Source organism: Diplotaxodon limnothrissa, linkage group LG3 (assembly GCF_057381915.1).
Source record: "Diplotaxodon limnothrissa isolate DT_005_m linkage group LG3, D_limnothrissa_male_GT1.1, whole genome shotgun sequence".
Classification (NCBI taxonomy): domain Eukaryota; kingdom Metazoa; phylum Chordata; class Actinopteri; order Cichliformes; family Cichlidae; genus Diplotaxodon; species Diplotaxodon limnothrissa.
Window position 1 is genome coordinate 24,327,154 of NC_140598.1, and position 19,469 is coordinate 24,346,622.

At 43.3% G+C, this 19,469-nt stretch overlaps 1 protein-coding gene across 1 annotated transcript; it reads left to right on the forward strand.

Annotated features, from left to right (window-relative positions):
- Nucleotides 1-3,446: 3,446 nt before the first annotated feature.
- Nucleotides 3,447-19,265, forward strand: LOC146635059 (polymeric immunoglobulin receptor-like). The gene is made up of 5 exons (XM_085344932.1): nucleotides 3,447-3,688; nucleotides 4,200-4,535; nucleotides 5,883-6,215; nucleotides 13,848-14,180; nucleotides 19,086-19,265. The coding sequence occupies exons 1-5, from the start codon at nucleotides 3,625-3,627 to the stop codon at nucleotides 19,115-19,117; spliced, it is 1,098 nt and encodes a 365-aa protein (XP_085201058.1). The 5' UTR covers nucleotides 3,447-3,624; the 3' UTR covers nucleotides 19,118-19,265.
- The last annotated feature ends 204 nt before the right edge of the window (nucleotides 19,266-19,469 follow it).

Consider the following 19,469-nt stretch of genomic DNA (forward strand, 5'->3'; position numbering starts at 1 on the left):
GGGAATAAACTTATTCGAATATGAGCTTTTTCCATTAAGGCTTATTTTATGGGGAGATGTACGAAATTATTTACCGGGTTACAAGCAATGATAATATCGGCTGTTGACTCCTCATTTTCATTTTCTGTCTATTGAGAAAACCCATTGTAAAAGTAATGAAGAAAAAAACTCTCTACTTTGGTCTGACAAGGAGCAGGCTGCGCAAAACCTACCTCATATAGATGTTTTAATAATAATAATAATAATATTTTTGGGGGGCGTGTTATAGGTTATAAGCATTGAGAAAAAACTGATATCTGCTGTCTCACTCCTCCTTGACCCGCGGTGTGTGTGTGTGTGTGTGAAACAAGATCGCCTGTCACGGCAATTATGGTTTGTTTTTCAGTCCCTTGTAAAAGGGATTCTCAAAAGGAAAAGTAGTATTCAAAGAAAAGTATTCACTAAGGGATATTTATTCATTTTTACACATACGGGGTAGGCAGTCTGTAGGTTACAAGCGGATAGAAAGTTCTTCTTTTCATCACAAGCTATGGTGTATCTTAAAGGTTTTTTACTGCGTCTGTATTATAGGAAAATAAAATACTATTGAAAGAAACGGTTCTCTACAGGAAGTCACTCTTTATTCCCATTACAAACGCCGGTGCAGCTTAAGAAAGTAAAATTACATCCGCTATTGTAAAAAATTAAATAAAATAAAATACAGAGAAAATTGTCATAATATCGAAACAGAATTCAAACTATGAGTTTGCGGAAAACTAACTGCCGCTCTGTCTCTCTATACATCACAGAATCAACTGCTGCATCACCGCTGTGCTTCAGGAACCCTCTCTGATCTCCCCCCAGCAACCATACCCCTCCCCTCATGCTTAGGGAACATGACGCATCAGGTCTGAAAATGACTAGACACTTCCGGAGTATTTCCGGTAGGGTCATAAGGTCCGGATCGAGGCCTTCCATAGTAAATATGCTGTATTTGAATATGTCATATTCAAAGCCTCCTTTTGGAGAGCAGATCTCTTCGCCGTCCAAGTACACAGGAGCGCTGCTGGGCTGTAGAATGAAATCCATCTTGTGTCTGTGCCTTAGAAATTGTGACGGACTCCTCCTCTCTGCTTTTATTCTCCTCCCATGCCGCAGACCCTCCCTCCCTCTAAAAACTTTTTTCTTTTTTTTCCAACAACAGGTGGCGCGCTTCCGGGGTTTCCCCCTCCCTTCTCCGGATGCCGGGGGTTTCCCACCCCTCCCTTCTCCGGATGCAATTCGTCACGCTTAGGGGATCAAATTACACACTTCCGGGGGGGGGGGGGGGGGGGGGAGGGGGGAGGTCAAAAGGTCATGATTAGGGTCATCAATCAAATCGGATCAAATTTTGTCATAAGCTGTAGGGAGTATCTCTCTCCGGTGTATCAGAAAAACTCAGGAGAGTTTTCTCCAAGCACGACATCCCGGTGCATTTCAGACCCAGCAACACGCTCAGACAAAAACTGGTTCACCCGAAAGACAAAATGCCAAAACACAGACTTAACAATGTGGTGTATGCTGTACAGTGCAGCGAGGAATGCTCAGACCTCTACATTGGAGAGACCAAACAGCCACTTCACAAGCGCATGGCACAACACAGAAAAGCCATGCGCTCGTGTAGAGTCATTTAGCCAGGGTTGTGAGCAGGTTCTAGGATGTTTCACCTTAACTGGAGCCACAGTGTCCAGTATGGAGGAGCATGTGGAGAGAAAAGAGTTAGCAAGTTCCACGGCAGTAAAATGTAGCAAAGAGCAAATACAAATACAGAAGAGCAAATATTTGTGACAGGATTTAATCAGCTCATGGTTTTAGTTTAGACACAGCTGAACACTTTCAGGTCAGTGTTACAGAAAGTAAAGTTTATTTCTGTTGCGCTTGTTAAGACCAAGAACAGTCATTAAGCTTTACAGTAATTTAAAAAAAAAAAAAGCCAGCAGCACAAAGCAAAATGAACACATGACACAAACAAGACCATAAAGATAAGAACCAAGACGTTAAGTCTGAAGCTGACAGGGAGCCAAAGAAGAAGCTTTGAAAGCTTAATGAGAATGAGTTAAAAACCTTGCAGCAGCATTTTGGACAGCCTGAGTTTCTTGCCCATGTGTTTGCTGTCACTGTTATGAATCCTGCTGTAATCAGTCTTCTACAAGCAAACAGAAGCAAAGGCCGTCTGTTCAGTCAGTGAAACACCAAACACAGATCAAAGCTTCCTCCATGAGCCACACAGAGGAAACAGTGAAGCAAACACAGACATGGAGGCACAGAAACATTAAGAGAACCAAAGGATCACCACAGAGAGAAGAACATAATAGAATCAAAATGAAACTGAAAACATTCAGAAAAACAATGAGATCAAAGTGTTCCTCACACTTTGTGTCTAAATGTTTTAATTGTTATATTAAGAAAAAAAAACAATCTTAAAACCTGCTCAGAACTAAGTCTGGATTTTGGTCTTCCACATAAGTCCATGACACTCAGACGCAGGTCAGGCTTCAGTGTATCTGAAAGGAGGTAATCGAGGTGTTTAGAGATTCAACCAGCTCTGATTGCAGCTGCAGATACTTCAGGGTCACTGCATAAAGGTAGGAATCTGTGTTTAGTGAAAGAAAAAGGAAGTAAAGTGACAAATGAGATCAGAGTCTTTCGAAATAAAACAGGAAGTGATCGAAAAGAGAGACAAGATGCTGACACAAACAGGGAAGCACAGAAATATTAAGAAAACCAAAGAATCACCACAGAGAGAAGAAAATAATAAAATCAAAGTGAAACTAGAAACACTGAATAAACTCAAATAAAAACGAGTTCAAAGTGTGAGGAGGTCTGATGTTCCAACAGTGTTCAGGCTGAGAATTATTACCTGCAATGCTCCAGTTTGACCTCATGGTGGCAGTGCTGTCCCACTGATACAATGGCTACACTCAGACTACAGGACAGAAGAGAGACTGACATACTGTTGACATATTCCAGATGTTTTCATCTGCAGTTATTTTAGACAAACGGCACCTACTAGTGAGCTTAAGTACTAAAACTGATGTTTTATGATGTGTTTATGACATCAATCTGACGTCACCCTGATGACAGCCCACAGTTTGCATGTTTGTTGCAGTCTGGTTGGTTTTTCAGGTTTTTAGTTGGTGTCATCAGGTTTGTTCTACATGGTGGATGCTGTATCTTATAACACTGCCGTGATGTTTACTGTGAGTCTGGAGGTTTGGTTATAGTGAACCTGCCTCCTGATGTTTATCACATATCCACAGCAGAAGCTTCATCGCAGATCAGACACAAATAACACCACGGTGTTTGGTTACACTGAGCAGGCAGCTGTTACACTGTGACAGTCACCAGGTCACGTGGGCCTGTTGCTTTACCAAACAGCGAGATTTCCGAGGTCTTTGAATGCACCACAAACGGCGCGACGAGTCGAGTGAGCCGCTGAAAGTCAGATCTGTTCTTCAGAGCAGACTTTCAGCTTTATTTCAAGCTTAAATGTAATCTGATGTAGTCAGTATTTAAAGTCAGGCTCTGTTATTGACTGAAAACTCCCACAGACTCAGACATTTAGAACAAACTAAGAGTCGGATCAGCACAAATACTGACACAGAGATGGCTGCTGGCACTGCGCTGCTCTGCTGCACTTTGCTGTTTGTCCTTGTCTTCGTCTCTGCAGGTGAGATTGAACTAAACTGAGTTTCTCTCTGAGATAACAAGAAGTACAGGAGGATTATTTTCATCTGGAGGAGTGTGTGTGAAGGAGACACGACGCTGGGTTGACACACAAAGGCAATAATTACTTCTTTTCATACATGTGTATAAAGTGCACTCACAGTTTGAACTATTTGCCCATTTCTTGTCCCGCTCTCTGCTGCCAGATCACCCAGGCCATCACCATGTCTTATAATGAGAGCCACACATTATGTTCACTTATTATCAGCACATGTTGTTGTTCTGTGGAAGCTAACATCTTGTAGTTTCTGACACTTTGCATGTTTAGCATGAGGCTAAAATTCCCCCTCAGTGGGTCACTGGTGACCTGCTGGATGTTCAGAGGTTCATTAAATCCAACATGACTAAAAACTCAAATGTCAAAGGAAATAAACAAAATATTTAAAGTCAATCATTCTGGTCATAATTGTACTTTGACCTTTAACCTCTCTGCTCTGTGTTGTTTCTTCTTTCAGACGAGAAAACCATCACAGCTGAGTCTGGACAGGACGTCACTCTGACATGTCGAGCTCCAAACAAAAAAATCAGAGGTGTGTATTGGAGCAGAAATCACCTGGAACCAGAAAATATCTTTTTGTACCAGGATGGTCACTTTGATCCAGCCAACCAGCATCCATATTTTAAGAACCGGGTGAATCTGCGGGACAGACAGATGAAGGATGGAGACGCGTCTTTGATTCTGAAAGATGTGACGATTAATGATGCTGGAACATACATGTGTAGTGTCTTCACAGAAGGAGCAGATTTATTGACCCTCATCAGCGTGATCGACCTGAGTGTTGATCCTGCAGGTGAGTGAGTAGAGTTGAGTGTGTGTGTGATCAGAGGTGAAGCTGCTTCCTGGTTGTTGATGTTTGTTTGTTGTATGGATGAGCTGGTGGATGTCAGAGGTAGACAGATGTTTCTCCAGCTGTTGTCTTTGTGGCTGGTAGTCTAGAGTTGTAGAGCAGCATTGTTTAGTTAGAGCAGAAACAAAGACATTTATGAATCAGTCTCTTCTTCTCTTGCTCTCTAACTCGTCTGTAAACATGTGTGGGGAAACTCAGTGTTAAAGCCTACAGCTGGAGGGGGAGGGGAGGGGTGAAGCTGGTGGTTGTGAGTCTGTGAAAGTGAATCCTGCCGCTGCCATAGCTGGTGAAAACGTACTTAGTGCAGACACAAAACGTCCATCAGCTTCAACTGTGTGTCAGAAAAATGTCCACATGGTGACTGATGGATGAGAGAGGTCCCATTGTTGTTGTTGTGAACAAATCATTGAACAACACAAACACTTAGAGCTGCTTTCAGTGCTGCCTGTTTTGTTACTGCACACATTTCTGATGGTCCTACAGTCCAGCGTAGCAAACGTCTCCCTGAAGCCTCTTCTTAGAGACCAAAGGTTGGATCAGAGCGAGCAGCTGAAAGGACACATCTATGAATGCAGTCAGAGACTTTCTCACAACCTCACACTTCATCTCATCACATTTAAACTCAGGTTTCCTAATGGTAAGTTATGATAAAAAAACATCAGGAGTACAAGAATCACAGTGATATCTACTGTAACTGTGTCACTCTGCTTGAAATTCAGCTGGTATAAACTAAATGGTGTTTATATCAGAGATAAAGATGATCAGCCTGTTTGCATGTTAATAATATTTCTCTAATAATTATTTTCATATTGACTGAGTTTTTGTCCCTTAACATCTGTAATCCAGCTGTGACAGAGACAAAGAAGTGTAATGTGTGTGTCAGTGTGATGTGTTGTAGTGTCAGGAGTCAGTATTCAGCTACAAAGCTTTTTGTTCAGTGTATACAAACAGCTGTAGCTCCATAAAGGCAGCATGCAGAGACTCACAGTGTCTTATAATGAGAGGCTGCTTTCTCTCACACATTATGTTCACTTATTATCAGCACATGTTGTTGTTCTGTGGAAGCTAACATCTTGTAGTTTCTGACACTTTGCATGTTTAGCATGAGGCTAAAATTCCCCCTCAGTGGGTCACTGGTGACCTGCTGGATGTTCAGAGGTTCATTAAATCCAACATGACTAAAAATTCAAATGTCAAAGGAAATAAACAAAAATATTTAAAGTCAATCATTCTGATCATAATTGTACTTTGACCTTTAACCTCTCTGTTCTGTGTTGTTTCCTCTTTCAGACGAGAAAACCATCAGAGCTGAGTTTAGACAGAAGAGTGTCACTCTGTCATGTCGAGCTCCAAACAACAACAAGATCACTGCTGTAAAGTGGATCACAGCTAACCTGAAATCAGTTCTTTTGTACGAGGATGGGCACTTTGATCCATCCAACCAGCATCCATCTTTTAAGAACCGAGTGAATCTGCGGGACAAACAGATGAAGGATGGAGACGCGTCTTTGATTTTGAAAGATGTGATCACTGGTGACACTGGAAGATACGTGTGTGCTGTCTACATGGAAGAAACAAGCTCATGGAAGTTCATCAGCAGCATCAATCTAATTGTCATTCCAGGTGAGTGAGTAGAGTTGAGTGTGTGTGTGATCAGAGGTGAAGCTGCTTCCTGGTTGTTGATGTTTGTTTGTTGTATGGATGAGCTGGTGGATGTCAGAGGTAGACAGATGTTTCTCCAGCTGTAGTCTAGAGTTGTAGAGCAGCATTGTTTGGTTAGAGCAGAAACAAAGACATTTATGAATCCGTCTCTTCTTCTCTTGCTCTCTAACTCGTCTGTAAACATGTGTGGGGAAACTCAATGATAAAGCCTACAGCTGGAGGGGGAGGGGAGGGGTGAAGCTGGTGGTTGTGAGTCTGTGAAAGTGAATCCTGCCGGTGCCATACAGTGGGGCAAAAAAGTATTTAGTCAGCCACCGATTGTGCAAGTTCCCCCACCTAAAATGATGACAGAGGTCAGTAATTTGCACCAGAGGTACACTTCAACTGTGAGAGACAGAATGTGAAAAAATAATCCATGAATTCACATGGTAGGATTTGTAAAGAATTTATTCGTAAATCAGGGTGGAAAATAAGTATTTGGTCAATAACAAAAATACAACTCAATACTTTGTAACATAACCTTTGTTGGCAATAACAGAGGTCAAACATTTACTATAGTAGGTCTTTACCAGGTTTGCACACATAGTAGCTGGTATTTTGGCCCATTCCTCCATGCAGATCTTCTCGAGAGCAGTGATGTTCAAGGTTCAAGGTTCTTTATTTGTCACACGCATAGTTATACAAGTATAACACACAGTGAAATGTAGCCTGACACGCTCCTCGACATGTGCAAAAATTGGGGGGGGGGGGGGGTGTAGAGGAAGAACATTATATATATATATATATATATTAGGGGTGCAACGATACACAAAATTCACGGTTCCGTTCGGTTCGATACTTTGGTGTCACGGTTCGATATTTTTTCGATACAAAAAAAATGTTCATGCCTTTTTAATTTGTCATTTATTAAAATTATAAATATATATTTTAACTCAAAAGTACAGTTTTTAAATTTAACCCTAACCCTTGTGCGTGTTTTTTATTTTGACAGTGAATGCGCAACACTTATGTGCAGCCCTGGTTATATAGCTCATCATATTGCAGCCACAGAAATTCTTTTGTCCATGAAACCATAAAGCTGCACTTTCTTTTTGCCTCATATTCTGATTTGTCATAACTTCTCCGTTTTGTGGTAAGCTTTTCTTTGGCTGTCACTTCTTCACCCTGACCTGTCTTATTTGGCTCAGCAGAACTGAAATATATATCCTGCTGCTTTTACACACGCACTCACATAAGCTCAGCGATTCTCTGCACGATCAACCTCTCACATGTTTAAGCTTGCTGCGGGAGATTTCACTTGTCATGTTTGCATAGTAAGCTAACGATTAATAAGACGATGTCAGAGGAATTGGTGCACAAATTATCATCACTCACAGATCAGTGCTGTCGCTCTCTATACACAGTTCGCACGATTGCAAAGTGAAAGCAAAAAAACAAGCGCAAATTCAAACGCGACTTCAATATGTCACATATTGACAGTGGCTCACCGATGCCAATGACATAATTACCCAGCTACATTTCTGAAAGAATGCAAAAGCATTGACATATATTTTTCCTTCCTACAATAGCCCGACGGGCAGGGCAGAGATAGATTTTGGTAGCCCGACTGAAAAAATATTATTGCGAGCCCTATATCTGATTGAGGAATCACTCATCTTTGTCTTTGCACTAGGATGATGTCGGCGTAAATGTGCAGTCATATTCGTTGTGTTCCCACTAGTGCTTTCAGGTTAATCTCGTTGAAATGACCTTAACACCACAACATGGCAAATCTCCGTTAACAAGCTACCCCTGATCGCCCCGTGCATGGGGCTAGACGGCCAACACGTTAACGAGCTAACTGCGCTAACACACTAGTTCCCACCCATGTAATTTAGCATTGCATGGCACATCCAACATACTGTTTTACTTTAGTCCATGACTCGCTTACCTTCAGGGTCATACGTCACATGAAAACCAAAATAATTCCAAACGCCAGATCTGGTCCATGTTCCAAGGAGAGCTTAACTTCTGTCTCGCTAGCTTGCCCTGCGCTCTTCCTTCTGAGATGCTGTCTGTGTTGAGTGCTCAGTGGATCTGCGCTGGACAGTGCAGCCTAGGCGGAGTAGTCGAACGCAGATTCACTGAGCGCTAAACACAGACAGCATCGTCAGAAGGAAAGTTGATAAAATAAATTACAAATTTTGTATTGTTCGATACATATGCGTACCGAACCGAAAGCACTATATCGAACGGTTCAATATCGATACGAATATCGTTGCACCCCTAATATATATAGTATATACACTGGGTGAATGTGCAGTAGTAGCAGCAAGCAGGTGAATTCTGTACATTAATATGAATAGACATCTGACTATTTTACAGGATAGACAATATAAACATATTTAAAATTAAAGGAATTTGAAATGTACATTGTTCCTGGTTTTAGAGTGTCTGGAAGAGTCCTGTCTCAGTCAATTATAGATGATATGAGAGGGCGGGTGTGTGTGTTTAGGGCACGGATGGCTTGGGGATAGAAGCTCCTCTTGAGTCTCTCTGTCCTTGCCCGGAAGATGCGGAACCTTCTACCAGATTGCAGAAGTTGGAACAGTTTGTTGCCAGGATGGGACGGGTCCTTCAGTATCTGCGCTGCTCTAGTCCGGCATCTCCTGGTGTAGGTGTCCTGAAGCGGGGGGAGAGCAATCCTGCAGCAGCGTTCTGCTGTACAGATCACTCTCTGGAGAGCTTTTTGGTCCTTCACACAGCTGTTCCCAAACCACGATGTCATGTTCTGTGTGAGGATGCTCTCCACAGCGCCTGTATAGAAAATCCTGAGGATCTTTGGAGAGACCCTGAACTTCCTCAGTTGTCGTAGGTGATACAGGCGCTGCCTAGCCTTTTTGGTCTGGACCTGAATGTGGGCAGCCCATGTCAGGTCTGAGGAGATGTGGACACCAAGATACTTGAAGGACTGCACCCTCTCCACTGGAGCTCCATTGATGATAATGGGCTTGTAGTCTCTGTGCTGACCCCTTCTGAAGTCCACCACCAGCTCCTTGGTCTTGCAGACGTTCAGCTGGAGGTGGTTGTCCTGGCACCACGATGCCAGATTCTTCACTTCATCCATGTAGGCCGCCTCGTCGTTGTTGGAGATGGCACCCAACACCACTGTGTCGTCAGCAAACTTCACAATGGTGTTGGAGCCATGGGTGGCCACACAGTCTGAAGTGTAGAGGGAGTAGAGCAGTGGCGAGAGGACACATCCCTGAGGTGCTCCTGTGTTGATGGTGATGCTGTTGGAGAAGCACCTGCCCACCCTCACCACCTGAGTTCTGCCAGTGAGGAAGTCCAACACCCATGCACACAGGCGGCTGTTAAGTCCCAGATCCCTCAGCTTTGTGAACAGTCTGCAGGGCACTATTGTGTTAAACGCTGAACTGTAATCAACAAACAGCATTCGCACATAGTTACCCTGTTTCTTGTCCACGTGGCTGAGAGTGGTGTGTAGGACGTGGGTGATGGCATCCTCTGTGGATCTGTTGGATCTGTAGGCGAACTGCAGCGGATCTATGGTGTCTGGGATGGAGGAGGAGATGATGTTCTTCAGCAGCCTCTCAAACACCTTCATTACTACCGAGGTCAGTGCAACTGGCCGGTAATCGTTCAGGGATGAGGGTTTGCTGTTCTTGGGCACAGGGATGATGGTGGATCTTTTGAAGCATGTGGGGACCACAGACTTCGCCAGGGACTCGTTGAAGATGTAAGTGAACACACCTGCTAGCTGGTCAGCACAGCAGCGCAGCAGACGGCCGGTGATGCCGTCTGGCCACGCCGCTTTCCTTGTGTTCACTCTCCTCAGTGCCGCTCGGACATCATGCTCCGCGATGCTGGTCACCGGTCTCTCGCTGATGACGTCACTGTCCTCGGTAGTCAGGCGGTAGATAGCATTAGCCGCCTGGCTAACCTCGAAACGGGCGTAGAACCGATTCAGCTCGTTGGTGAATGCAGAGTCGGCGTTGATCGGCGCAGTGTCCCTGGCTTTGTAGTCTGTAATGGTGCGTAGTCCGTGCCACATACTCCGTGTGTCGCCCTAGTGGAAGCGGGACTCCACACGTTCCCGGTACCGGCGTTTGGCATCTCTCACCGCGCGCTGCACGCCGTATGAGGCCGCTTTGTAGGCGCTCATATCGCCAGTGGCGAGACCCGCGTTGTAGGAGGGGGTCCTGGCGTTTTTGCAGTGCGGATCGATCTGTCGATCCACGGTTTCTGGTTTGGGAATGTGGTGACTCTCGCAGTGGGGATAATCTCCTCCGCTAGCATATTGACGAAGCATACTGCTACTTCCGTAAACTCATTGATGTCGACTGCGCATGCTCTGAACATGTCCCAGTCGACGTCGTTGAGTGCATCCTGTAGCGTAGCTTCTGATTGGGCAGTCCACCGTTTTACCTCCCTCGTGGTCACGTCTTCCCTCCATATGCTTTGTTTATACTGGGGAATGAGGAAGATGGCGTTGTGGTCAGACTTCCCAAAAGCCGGGTGTGAGACAGCTTTGTAGCCCTGCTTGTATGGCGTGTAGCAGTGATCCTAAATCCGATCCCCTCTCGTTGGACACGAGACATGCTGGTAAAAGTTTGGCATGACTTGTCTGAGGTTCGCTTTGTTAAAGTCTCCTGCTACAATGAGGGCTGCGCCCGGGTCCTTGTTTTGAAGCGAGCTCAGCACATCATGTAATTCGGACAAAGCCATACCTGTGTCCGCTTGGGGTGGGATGTAGACCACCGTGGCGATGACTGAGGTGAACTCACGGGGCAGATAGAAAGGGCGGCACTTAATGCTCAGGAACTCCAGATGTGGCGAGCAGCCGCTGGAGAGAGTAGAAATGCTCCTGGCATCGCACCACTTTCTGTTTACCATGAAACACACTCCTCCACCTTTGGTTTTGTTCCTCCATGCAGATCTTCTCGAGAGCAGTGATGTTTTGGGGCTGTCGCCGAGCAACACGGACTTTCAACTCCCGCCACAGATTTTCTATGGGGTTGAGGTCTGGAGACTGGCTAGGCCACTCCAGGACTTTCAAATGCTTCTGACGGAGCCACTCCTTTGTTGCCCGGGCGGTGTGTTTTGGATCATTGTCATGTTGGAAGACCCAGCCTCGTTTCATCTTCAAAGTTCTCACTGATGGATGGAGGTTTTGGCTCAAAATCTCTCGATACATGGCCCCATTCATTCTGTCCTTAACACGGATCAGTCGTCCTGTCCCCTTGGCAGAAAAACAGCCCCATAGCATGATGTTTCCGCCCCCATGCTTCACAGTAGGTATGGTGTTCTTGGGATGCAACTCAGTATTCTTCGTCCTCCAAACACGACGAGTTGAGTTTATACCAAAAAGTTCTACTTTGGTTTCATCTGACCACATGACATTCTTCCAATCCTCTGCTGTATCATCCATGTGCTCTCTGGCAAACTTCAGACGGGCCTGGACATGCACTGGCTTCAGCAGCGGAACACGTCTGGCACTGCGGGATTTGATTCCCTGCCGTTGTAGTGTGTTACTGATGGTGACCTTTGTTACTTTGGTCCCAGCTCTCTGCAGGTCATTCACCAGGTCCCCCCGTGTGGTTCTGGGATCTTTGCTCACCGTTCTCATGGTCATTTTGACCCCACGGGATGAGATCTTGCGTGGAGCCCCAGATCGGTGGAGATTATCAGTGGTCTTGTATGTCTTCCATTTTCTGATGATTGCTCCCACAGTTGATTTTTTCACACCAAGCTGCTTGCCTATTGTAGATTCACTCTTCCCAGTCTGGTGCAGGTCTACAATACTTTCCTGGTGTCCTTCGAAAGCTCTTTGGTCTTGGCCATGGCGGAGTTTGGAGTCTGACTGTTTGAGGCTGTGGACAGGTGTCCTTTATACAGATGATGAGTTCAAACAGGTGCCATTCATACAGGTAACGAGTGGGGACAGAAAAGCGTCTTACAGAAGACGTTACAGGTCTGTGAGAGCCAGAGATTTTCCATGTTTGAGGTGACCAAATACTTCTTTTCCACCCTAATTTACGAATAAATTCTTTACAAATCCTACCATGTGAATTCATGGACTTTTTTTTCACATTCTGTCTCTCACAGTTGAAGTGTACCTCTGGTGCAAATTACTGACCTCTGTCATCATTTTAAGTGGGGGAACTTGCACAATTGGTGGCTGACTAAATACTTTTTTGCCCCACTGTAGATGGTGAAAACGTACTTAGTGCAGACACAAAACGTCCAACAGCTTCAAAGTGTGTCAGAAAAATGTCCACATGGTGACTGATGGAAGAGAGAGGTCCCATTGTTGTTGTTGTGCACAAATCATTGAACAACACAAACACTTAGAGCTGCTTTCAGTGCTGCCTGTTTTGTTACTGCACACATTTCTGATGGTCCTACAGTCCAACGTAGCAAACGTCTCCCTGAAGCCTCTTCTTAGAGACCAAAGGTTGGATCAGAGCGAGCAGCTGAAAGGACACATCTATGAATGCAGTCAGAGACTTTCTCACAACCTCACACTTCATCTGATCACATTTAAACTCAGGTTTCCTAATGGTAAGTTATGATAAAAAACATCAGGAGTACAAGAATCACAGTGATATCTACTGTAACTGTGTCACTCTGCTTGAAATTCAGCTGGTATAAACTAAATGGTGTTTATATCAGAGATAAAGATGATCAGCCTGTTTGCATGTTAATAATATTTCTCTAATAATTATTTTCATATTGACTGAGTTTTTGTCCCTTAACATCTGTAATCCAGCTGTGACAGAGACAAAGAAGTGTAATGTGTGTGTCAGTGTGATGTGTTGTAGTGTCAGGAGTCAGTATTCAGCTACAAAGCTTTTTGTTCAGTGTATACAAACAGCTGTAGCTACATAAAGGCAGCATGCAGAGACACAGTGTCTTATAATGAGAGGCTGCTTTCTCTCACACATTATGTTCACTTATTATCAGCACATGTTGTTGTTCTGTGGAAGCTAACATCTTGTAGTTTCTGACACTTTGCATGTTTAGCATGAGGCTAAAATTCCCCCTCAGTGGGTCACTGGTGACCTGCTGGATGTTCAGAGGTTCATTAAATCCAACATGACTAAAAACTCAAATGTCAAAGGAAATAAACAAAATATTTAACCCTTGTATGGTGAGACCCATGCCATTTAGAGGTCGCTGCCCCTTTAGGCAATATATACCATCAGAACCTGCAAATTATGGTATAAAGATATGTACACTTGCTTATAACTGATTTTATTTTTATTTTATAAGATTTTATGTAAAAAAAAAAAAACGAGAAGCACATTAATTCATAAATGTGATCAAACAAAGGTAAAGGGAAAAAATTAACCATGTTTGCTGTTCACATGGCTCGTAATCTGGATGAAATAAACATCTGTTGAGTAATTTAACATAAAGTTGTTTGATAGTGTTAATTGGAAAGCCAAAACTCTAGTGGTTCCACCAGACCCATGAACACTGGCTGAGTAACAAATATACAAACACCACACAAGGGTTAAAGTCAAACATTCTCATTATAATTGTACTTTGACCTTTAACCTCTCTGCTCTGTGTTGTTTCCTCTTTAAGACCAGAAAACCATCAGAGTTAAGTCTGGACAGGATGTCACTCTGACATGTCGAGCTAGAAACAGCAACATCTTTGCTGTAGAGTGGAACAGAGACGACCTGAAGACAGGAAATGTGCTTTTTCAATTTATGGGTGACATTATTCTAGACAGCCAGCATCCATCTTTTAAGAACCGGGTGGATCTGCGGGACAAACAGATGAAGGATGGAGACGTGTCTCTGATTCTGAAGGATGTGACGATTAAAGACGCTGGAACATATGATTGTGGTGTCTCAATTGAAGAAGCACAAATATGGGATCACAGCATCATCCACCTTCATGTTGTTCCTCCAGGTGAGTGAGTAGAGTTGAGTGTGTGTGTGTGTGATCAGAGGTGAAGCTGCTTCCTGGTTGTTACGTCTCCCCTAGGGCAGGAGGGGGTAACACAACAACTCCGGAAACTCAGTACAGGTGTTATGGAAAAAAAGGTTTAATGGCAGCGCTCTCACAAAATAAACAACCCAGACTCAAACAACAAATGTGGGGGAAAAAGGGACAGTTAGGTTGTGCCAAAAAAACCACCAAAAAGACAAAACCAAAACTTAGCTGAGCTGAGCTATTATCCTAGAAAAGCAACAAACAGGAAAACCCTAAACCTCAACTTAAAACAAGCTCAAAATTACATGGGTGGCACCAACCTACTTACCTAGTGTTTCTAACACAAAGACTCTACGTGAGTAAGTGTATGGGGTCCCCAAACTTACCTAGTCCACTTTACTCCCACCACAATCATCAAACAAAAGAAAGACAGCAGGAAAACGTCACACATGTGTCAAACAATTCAAGGAGGGAAGAGAGCCGCTCCCAGCCACAGGTGAGTCTCCTTATCAGGGGTTTCACTCCTGGTTTGTCCAATCAGGGCCTCCCTCCTCTAATTAGTTGGACGTCACACAGATTGACATCAGCCTGCAGTCTGCGACCTAAGGGAATGGCAAACAAAAGGGGAGGGAAAGAAAACATGCAGCCTGCAGACACGTAACACTGGTTGTTGATGTTTGTTTGTTGTATGGATGAGCTGGTGGATGTCAGAGGTAGACAGATGTTTCTCCAGCTGTTGTCTTTGTGGCTGGTAGTCTAGAGTTGTAGAGCAGCATTGTTTGGTTAGAGCAGAAACAAAGACATTTATGAATCCGTCTCTTTTTCTCTTGCTCTCTAACTCGTCTGTAAACATGTGTGGGGAAACTCAATGTTAAAGCCTACAGCTGGAGGGGGAGGGGAGGGGTGAAGCTGGTGGTTGTGAGTCTGTGAAAGTGAATCCTGCCGCTGCCATAGCTGCTGAAAACGTACTTAGTGCAGACACAAAACGTCCATCAGCTTCAACTGTGTGTCAGAAAAATGTCCACATGGTGACTGATGGATGAGAGAGGTCCCATTGTTGTTGTTGTGAACAAATCATTGAACAACACAAACACTTAGAGCTGCTTTCAGTGCTGCCTGTTTTGTTACTGCACACATTTCTGATGGTCCTACAGTCCAGCGTAGCAAACGTCTCCCTGAAGCCTCTTCTTAGAGACCAAAGGTTGGATCAGAGCGAGCAGCTGAAAGGACACATCTATGAATGCAGTCAGAGACTTTCTCACAACCTCACACTTCATCTGGTCACATTTACACTCAGGTTCTCTGTTAGTCACTGAGATTACAGACTCACACATTTAAAATAATCTGAATGTTGGATCAGATGAACAAACAGAAGATAGCAAAGTCTCCATCTTGTTTTGAAACATGGCCACCAAACCAAGAGAAAACCCAACAACCCTGCATTTCCACAATTTCAACACAGCTGAACAACACACTGGCTGATGTGATGATTCATATTAATGGATATACTTAGATTTTATTTTAGCTCCCACCACATTTTTAACAACCCATGTGTGTTCAGGGGTCCCAATTGGTTCATCCAGGTGTTTTAGTAAGTAAGTAGGAAAAAAAAAGTTATGTAGCACGTTTTAAAACAGAAAGCTATTACAAAGTGCTTCACGTGGGTATATAAAAGCACATCAAACAAAACAATAAAACAAAATAAAGAGGGTATAAAACAATGTCAAATGAAACAGCATATTACACATGAAAATTATGTAACATTACGCTGTTTTTTTAAAGAAGCCACAGCGTTCATGGTGCGTAGCCGGGAAGGTAAACTGTTCCACATTACAGGGAGTGCAGAATTATTAGGCAAGTTGTATTTTTGAGGAATAATTTTATTATTGAACAACAACCATGTTCTCAATGAACCCAAAAAACTCATTAATATCAAAGCTGAATGTTTTTGGAAGTAGTTTTTAGTTTGCTTTTAGTTTTAGCTATTTTAGGGGGATATCTGTGTGTGCAGGTGACTATTACTGTGCATAATTATTAGGCAACTTAACAAAAAACAAATATATACCCATTTCAATTATTTATTTTTACCAGTGAAACCAATATAACATCTCCACATTCACAAATATGCATTTCTGACATTCAAAAACAAAACAAAAACAAATCAGCGACCAATATAGCCACCTTTCTTTGCAAGGACACTCAAAAGCCTGCCATCCATGGATTCTGTCAGTGTTTTGATCTGTTCACCATCAACATTGTGTGCAGCAGCAACCACAGCCTCCCAGACACTGTTCAGAGAGGTGTACTGTTTTCCCTCCTTGTAAATCTCACATTTGATGATGGACCACAGGTTCTCAATGGGGTTCAGATCAGGTGAACAAGGAGGCCATGCCATTAGTTTTTCTTCTTTTATACCCTTTCTTGCCAGCCACGCTGTGGAGTACTTGGACGCGTGTGATGGAGCATTGTCCTGCATGAAAATCATGTTTTTTCTTGAAGGATGCAGACTTCTTCCTGTACCACTGCTTGAAGAAGGTGTCTTCCAGAAACTGGCAGTAGGACTGGGAGTTGAGCTTGACTCCATCCTCAACCCGAAAAGTCCCCACAAGCTCATCTTTGATGATACCAGCCCAAACCAGTACTCCACCTCCACCTTGCTGGCGTCTGAGTCGGACTGGAGCTCTCTGCCCTTTACCAATCCAGCCACGGGCCCATCCATCTGGCCCATCAAGACTCACTCTCATTTCATCAGTCCATAAAACCTTAGAAAAACCAGTCTTGAGATATTTCTTGGCCCAGTCTTGACGTTTCAGCTTGTGTGTCTTGTTCAGTGGTGGTCGTCTTTCAGCCTTTCTTATCTTGGCCATGTCTCTGAGTATTGCACACCTTGTGCTTTTGGGCACTCCAGTGATGTTGCAGCTCTGAAATATGGCCAAACTGGTGGCAAGTGGCATCTTGGCAGCTGCACGCTTGACTTTTCTCAGTTCATGGGCAGTTATTTTGCGCCTTGGTTTTTCCACACGCTTCTTGCGACCCTGTTGACTATTTTGAATGAAACGCTTGATTGTTCGATGATCACGCTTCAGAAGCTTTGCAATTTTGGGACTGCTACATCCCTCTGCAAGATATCTCACTATTTTTGACTTTTCTGAGCCTGTCAAGTCCTTCTTTTGACCCATTTTTCCAAAGGAAAGGATGTTGCCTAATAATTATGCACACCTGATATAGGGTGTTGATGTCATTAGACCACACCCCTTCTCATTACAGAGATGCACATCACCTAATATGCTTAATTGGTAGTAGGCTTTCGAGGCTATACAGCTTGGAGTAAGACAACATGCATGAAGAGGATGATGTGGGCAAAATACTCATTTGCCTAATAATTCTGCACTCCCTGTAGACCGTTCAAAAAATGTACAACATTTTATTTATTATTATGCAATTTATGTTTCCCATTGTGAATAGTTGTGGAATAGTTTGAAGACCACTACCAGTGGATCTAAGGATCCGGTTTGTAGAGTAAGGTTTAAGAAGCTCAGTGACATAAGTGGGGGCCTCACCTTGTAAGGACATGAATGTAAAAGTGAGGATTCTAAACTGATATCTGTACCCAACCACGTAAGGAGCAAGTGCAAGGAGTTTAACACAGGGATGATATGTGAGAATATATGACTGTGGGTTAAAAGCCTTCCTGCAGTGTTTTGAACCGCTTGAAGGTGATTTACAGAAGTTTTTGACAGACAGGAAAAGAGTGTGTTACAGTAATCTAATCGAGAGGAGATGAAGGCATGGACAAGCATCTCCAGTTCACCCTTGGAGGCAATAGTCCTGAGTTTGGCAACATTTCTTAAATGAGAAAAGCAGGAGCGGGTCACTGACTTAACATGAGAATCAAAAGACAGAGACTGATCAAAAATTATCCCAAGATTCTGAGTGACTTTTATGGGATTTTTGGCTCAATCAGCAGAAAAACAAAGACTGGAGATCTATGAGAGCTCATTACAATACATGTTTCAGACTTTTGAGAAGTAAAATCATCACGAGTTTGAAAATGTGCTTCTTTAGCGTCAGGCTTAAACACAGCTGTACCTGCGATCTGGTCAATGATCACAGATTTCTGTCCCACATAACCAAATAACTCTTTATTTGTACAAAATACCCAAATTTATACAAAGTGCATCAAACAGTGCAAATTAAGAGGATTGTTGAAGGATTAACTGTCTGACTGACTGCTGAAGTCGAGCATCCATCCACACTCAGATGGCCTTCATTGGTTATTTTCAGCACAGATGTGTCCTCCTCACTCTGGAGTCAGTGTTGAATGTCCTGTGAGAATGTGAGGCTCCACCTGAACATATGTCCTGATAGAATTAGTGTCAGGTGTTGCTGTTACAGAGAGAAGATGGCTGCTGTCAGTCTGTCAACTTGCACTGTTTGAAGTGCTTCGTATATAAACATTGTAAATTTTGTACACAGTATAGTTTGGTTGGTGTGACAGAGCTGTTATCACTGAATCACAGGCTCAGAAGTTTCAGCCTCATAGTAAACAAACACATCCAGATGTTCACATAGAACAGCTGGATGAACCCAACATGACCTCTGACCCTTTCTGACCTGTCAGACCTGCTAATTAGTACATTTTTATTATCATATATGTTTTTATGGTGAAAACAAGATTGCATGCTGCAGTTTTGGTCAGATCCTGTGTTTTTAAATGAAAAAGCAGAAAAATCCACCAGTATGAATACTTCACACTTTATAGATGTTGTAAATTATTTATTAACCTAATCTCCTGAACTTGAAGAGGAAACAGATTCTGTTCTGTTCTTCACTCATCACCTACCTGACAGCTGACACCTCACACCTGTTTCTCACCTGCAGGTCAGACAGGAGGTGACAGAGATGAACTGTGAGTCAGACGATCTGAGGACATAAATGAACTCTCCTGAACATCCTGCAGACGACTCTGATGATCATCATGTTCAGACTCAGACCAACAGTGTGTGTCTGTGCTGTGTGTCAGTGACTCTGAACTACAATTCATCTTCAGGCTGTTCTTGAGATTTACTGTTTTTTTTATGGTTCCAGGTCATTTTGACCGAGCATTTTGAGTTTTGGTTTGATTTTGCGTTATAGGTTTTATTCTGATTCTCTTGTTGTGCTTTGTTGATTATTATTATAATTCTATGGTTCAGTTTATTCTGGTTAAGGGTTTAGTTCTTAGGTTTGGTTCTTATGCCCCTGTGTTTAGTGTAGGTTTATTTC